Here is a 6,000-nt window from a genome sequence, read left to right on the forward strand (position 1 = left end):
CCCTAGGAAAAAAAGGATTATTTGCTTGGTGGAATTCATAATTTCCGAGGCCTAAATTTTTCCCAGTCTTAGATTTTGGAAGGCAGTTCCGAGTCTCCTAGTACTCCTAAGTAAATGGCAACTTTTAAAAAACATAACTTAAAATAGTTCTAAAATCATGAAGTCATTGAATACCATTAATCGGGATCTAGAGATTTAACTCATTTAAAGTGAAGCCCATCTTGGGCTGATTCTTTTTGATGATCATTCTCCCAATTTTCAGTTTAAAGATCATTCCACTTCACGGAGAAGGCACAAGCAAGGACACGGCTTGGAAGGTGGAATTTCTCTCTCTCTCATCTCGCTCTGTTACACCAGCTTCCTGACACACTAAGATGAATCATAGTCACTGTGTCACCACAGATGTGACTGAATTATTCCCTCTCTTGGTTTCCTTTGGCATTTTCATTGGGTTTTGTTCAACCACTGTGAGCCCCCCAAAAATAAGTGTACAAACTTAAAAGTCTCATAAAATATAGCAAGGATGTTACTGCTGTGATGTTTTCCCGCTGTGCACCTGAAAGTCACACAACATTGTAAATCAACTATACTTAAATTTTTAAAAAGTTAACTATGTCTCATAGTTTTACAAGATTTTGCAGTTTATCCCTTTAGAAAGAAAGTTACTAAATAAATAGAGTATGACTAGTCATGTTCTGAGTCTTCATGAAATTGGTAACTGTCACTCAAACTTGACTAATTCTTCTTTGGCAGAAGTACAGATGCTTGTGTTCCCTGAGCTGTTCACTCATGTGTAAAATAGGGGTAATAATTGTAAATTACTTCATGGAATTCCTGGGAGTCAAATCATGTAAAAACATTATTATAGAGCCTGGCACCCAGTAAGCATTCAAAAAATGTTAGCTAATTAACCTTTAATATGATCACATCCTTCAAATGAGGGACCCGTTCTCTGTTCTTCTTTTTTAAATCTTCAAGTAGAATAGTCAGAAAACCTGACTTGCACCTTTTGGGGGTTTTTGTTTTTGTTTTTGTTTTTAGGGTCTTTGGGGAAGGTGATTAGGTTTGTTTATTTATTATTGTCTTTTTAATGGAGGCGCTGAGGATTGAACCCAGGACCTCATGCTTGCTACTAAGCACGTGCTCTACCTCTGAACTACACCCTTCCCCTTAAACTAGGCGCCTTTTTGGATTAATGATTATTTCCAGGAATGGTATCTTTCAGAAGTGGCTCTATGAAGTTATGTGTGTCAGACCCAGAGAGCATAGAAGCTAGACAGTCTCTTATCATTCTACACTCTGAGCTTTGTTCATAATGCAAACACACATCATTTCTAGGCAATGCACGTTGAGTAGTAGTTGGTTCTTATCAAATACGTCAGATAATCCATAGCTCCGTCCTTTTGTCTCAGCATTAAAGGGGAATGTTTTGTATCACTGTTAATTTTGCTATACTTTTTTGTTAAAAAAGAAATATCTCAGCCATTCAAAGTGCAAATAACTTCTTTAATTGAGGCATGCTTGGTATTAATGCCAAGCCATCTCCGCCCGGTAGGACCCAGCTGCCGAGTGTTAGTTGTGACGGAGGCTGATGTCTGTGAAGTACATCTAATCCGTCTCATCGAGTTCATAGCGGACTTGGACGGTGGCCAAGAAAATTAATGGGCGGCCTAATTGAGCAGACTCAGCTGCGGAGGGGTCGTGTTTCCTCCTACAGCAGCGCGGGACTCGGTGCGTTGCTGCAAGGATGGGTATCTGTTCCAAGCGTGAAGAAATGAATGAGTGAAAGAAACCAACAAATGGGGAAATGAATCGTGTGAAGGGTGCGGCAGTGGTTCCAAACTCCCTAACCAGGGTGACATTCTCCCTAGTGCGATCGGATGTGGAAAGTAAAGAGGGCTGGCGGGTCTTTGGACGTACGGTCTGTTGGTGACTCCTAGCAGCCTCCTTCCAAATGATTGGTATTACAGGGTCTTCTTTTTCAGGAAATGATGGCGAGCGTTTATGAATTCCTTGAGGGGTGGGGGAACGTGTTCCCAATGCTCTAGGGAAAAATTAAGATGTGCTGAGTGGCTGCTGGGGCCCCGAGGTTCTGTGCCAGGAGATCGTCTTCGTTCCTGGGATCAGACGTCACAGGCGTGGGTTGACTTTAAGGTGGTGGCCTTGTTCCCTTTCAGGTCCTTCAGCTGAGACCCAAGACGGGTGTCCGGGGTTTGCACAAGTCCCTGACCGACGTGGCCCTGGAGCACCACGAGGAGTGTGACTGCGTGTGCCGAGGGAACGCGGGAGGATAACGGCCCCGCAGTCCAGCCAGCGCGGGCTGGGGCTGCCTCGGGGGACAGGGCCCGCACCGGCCTCCGGCCCCCTGCCCGGTGCTTCTCCAGGGCCCTTCCATCTGCGGGGCCTACAGGCGATCCAAGGGAGGAGGCGGCCCGCGGCGTCAGGGCTCTGGCACCCGCTCTTTGCAGGGGATGCTCGGATGCTGGGAGGCGCGGTCCAGGCGTGGAAAAGGATGCAGGGCTGTCGGCCGCTGGCCAGTGGCCCGTCCCCACGTGCTCCCTGGTCTCCAGGCGGCTGGCGTTCACGTCAGCACAGGAGAAACGCGTGGCCCCGAGCACCTGATGCTGTCACCTCGCTTAACTCTCCAATTCTGAGCTCTGGGCCTAAAACGACGGAAATCTGGGATTTTCTTCTTCTATTCACATATATAAGCCAGAGTGTTCTATGTCCCGCCAGTGTGGGTTTTAAAAAGGAACTCTGTTGCCATGAATTAAGCTTCTGTCACCCTGATAAGAAAGACTGGAGTTTCCACATTTCTTATTACAGTTTCTACCACTTAGAAGCAGAGAACTACATTCATGGCCAGGAAGAGACAGCTTTCAGAAGAGTGGCCTTATTTTCACTTTATAAGTCGGTTTATTTGTTTCATTGTGTACATTTTTATATTCTCCTTTTGACATTATAACTGTTTGCTTTTCTAATCTTGTTAAATATATCTATTTTTACCAAAGGTATTTAATATTCTTTTTTTTTATGACAACCTAGATCAACTATTTTTAGCTTGGTAAATTTTTCTAAACAGAATTGTTATAGCCAGAGGGACAAAGATGATATAAAATATTGTTGCTCTGACAAAAAAAAAAAATACATGTATTTCATTCTTGTATGGTGCTAGAGCTTAGATTAATTTGCATTTTAAAATACTGGAGCGGGGAATGGATAGAATTTGGTAAGTTGCCAAGACTGTTTGAAAATAAATAAATTAGCCTATCATTCACTTGGATCATTGGAGGCGCCAGTAAGAAGCAGCACATGGGAACAGGTGTCCAAATCCAGGCATTAATAATCCCTAACCCTTATTTTGGGAAACGTGAGCCTAGCTCAGAAGATCGTAAAGCACCTTGAAAAAAGAGACGTGACAGCTTCCTGACAAAGCGATTTGCTGTCCTGTAGGAACACGTGCTATTTATTGTGACGTTCTGGTTAGATTATCTTTAAACTCAGTTCCATACACTTGTATAAATACATGGATATTTTTATGTACAGAAGTATATCCTTTAACCAGTTTGCTTATTGTACTCACCGGCAACTGAGAGGAAAATCAGTTAAATACTTTGCTTGTAAAATGCTTAATATTGTTGCCTAGGTTATGCGGTGACTATTTGAATTGAAAATGGATTGAATCACCAAATAAAAGAATGCAGCTATTCTAGGGAGAAACTGAGTGTGTGTTTGCAAAATCTGTCTCTTAAACTCCAAGAAAATAAAAGTGACAAAGTTTTGTGTTACCAAGATTTTTATTACACAAAATTATTTTTATTACACACAAAAAATTATTACGCAAAAAAAAATTTACTGTGAGAAAAAACTTTATCAATTCAAAAAATAGGCAGAAAAGTGAGCCCTTTCATTAAAACTTTGCTGTCTCTTGGCTTCAGGGCTTTTGAGCAGTAGTTTTGTTTTTCTCCATCATCTTGATGCTGACTTTTTGGTTAAATTAAATGGCAGCGACTTGGAGTTGTGTGTGATGAATGAAATGCTTGGTGATAGCTCGTATGGCAGTGTGAGACTGGGGGAGAACCCTGTCGCCTTCCACTCATGTCTTCATTAACAAGGGCTGAGACTAGGTGAGGTGAGCGCAGGTCCGTCTCGAATATGAACCCACACGCTGTACCCAGGACACCTCAAGGTGGGTGCCGCAGTTTCAGATGCAGATCACTAGACAGGCAGGTGTATAGGTAGGTGTCTTCAGTGCCTGAGCCTTGCCTTTGACCTTGCCTGCCACTTCTCAGTTTTGAAACTTACTGCAAAGCCATAGAAACAGTGTGGTAAGGCTAATAAGTTTACGCATGCAGAGAGAATTGAGAGTCCAGAAATAAACCCTTACGATTATGGTCAATTGATTTTGACAAGGGAGCCAAGACAATCCAATGGTGAGAGAGTATTCTTTTCACCAAATGTTGCTGGGACCACAAGTTATCCACATGCAGAAGAATAAATCTGGACCCTTACCTCACACCATACACAGAAATTAATTCAAAATGGATCAAAGATCTAAAATACAATTGATAAAACTGAAACTCTTAGAAAGGAGAAAACTCTGATGGCCTTAGATCAAGTGGTCATCTCCCAGCTATGACACCGAAAGCACACATGGCAAAAAGAAAAATAGATAGACTGGACATTCTAAAAATTAAAAAAAAAAACTTGTGTACTTCATTGGACACCAAAAAGAAAATTAAAAGACAAACCGCATAATGCGAGAAAATTTTGCAATTCATATTCTGAAGACAGTCTATTTAGAGTATGTAAAGAACTCTTACAGCTCAACAGTAAAAAGGTAAGTAATTCAATTGGAAAGTGAGCAAAGGGCTTGATTACACATTTCCAAAAGAAAAAAAAAAATACACAGATGGCCAAAAAGCTCATGAAAAGGTAGTCAGTATTATTAGTCACTAGGGAAACACAAATTAAAATCCTGAGATAATCACTTTACTCCCCCTGGAATGGCTAGAATCAAAAAGGCAAACAATGGTGAGGATGTGGAGAAATTGGAACCCCATACATTGCTGGTCTGATTGTAAAATTTTGTGGCCATTTTGGAAGACAGTTACTCAGTTCTTCAAAATGTTAAACCCAGAGTTAATATGCAAATCAGTAATTCCACTCCTAGGCATGTAGTTAAGAAAGTTGAAAATCCTGCACATGAAAGTTCATAACAGTTTTCATAATAGTCAAAAATAGAAACCACCCAAAGGCCCATCAACTAATAAATGGATAAATAAAATGTGGTCTACCCATACAAGTGGAGTATTTGTAAGCAATAAATTTAAATGAAGTACTGATACAAACAGCATGGGTGAACCCGGAAAACATGCTTGGTAGAAGAAGCTATTCCCAAAAGGCCACAGAATGGATAATTCCACTTATGTGAAATGTTAAGGACTGACAAATCTATCAAGGAAGGAAGTAGACTAGTGTTCTTCCCGCAGCTGGTGGAAGGGGTAAATGGGCAGTGACTACTAACAGGTTTTCTCTTTGGAGTGATGACAATATTCTTAAATTAGATAGTGATCATAGTTGTTTGAATATGCTAAACCTCCTGAAGTATACACTTCAAAAGGGTGAATATTTTTGTATTTGAATTATACCTCCATGTAGTCATTTCTTTTTAATTAGAACTCCAGAATTTTTTTCATTCATATACTACAGTATTTAAGAAACAAAGCCCCTCCTCCTGAAAAAAAAAAAAAAGGAATAAAATAAAAGAAATTATCTAAAATGCAGTCACCTAGTCCACACCATCTCTGTCCACTCTCTGGTAGTGTCGGTGCATAGATAAATGAGTGAGCAGTGTGATGGAATTCCCAGGCTCACATTGGTCCCTGGTAGTGACAGTTAATGTCTACACCTTTGCCATGGCTTAATGGTGGTTGGGGGATGTTTTCTCATTTGAAGTTGGTCTTTGCCTCATCTTGGTCTAACCAGCAGGATGAAAGT

At 41.1% G+C, this 6,000-nt stretch overlaps 1 protein-coding gene across 4 annotated transcripts in view; it reads left to right on the top strand.

Annotated features, from left to right (window-relative positions):
• PDGFC (platelet derived growth factor C) overlaps nt 1-4,905 on the top strand; it is a 187,893-nt gene extending 182,988 nt beyond the window's left edge. For all 4 annotated transcript variants that reach the window (XM_032466172.1, XM_032466164.1, XM_032466183.1 and 1 more), the window contains one exon: nt 2,178-4,905. In XM_032466172.1, the coding sequence (XP_032322063.1) occupies nt 2,178-2,294 (117 nt within the window). In that variant the 3' untranslated portion in view covers nt 2,295-4,905. The remainder of the gene's footprint in view (nt 1-2,177) is intronic.
• The last annotated feature ends 1,095 nt before the right edge of the window (nt 4,906-6,000 follow it).

The sequence above is a fragment of the Camelus ferus genome, chromosome 2, assembly GCF_009834535.1.
Source record: "Camelus ferus isolate YT-003-E chromosome 2, BCGSAC_Cfer_1.0, whole genome shotgun sequence".
In the NCBI taxonomy this organism is placed as follows: Eukaryota; Metazoa; Chordata; class Mammalia; order Artiodactyla; family Camelidae; genus Camelus; species Camelus ferus.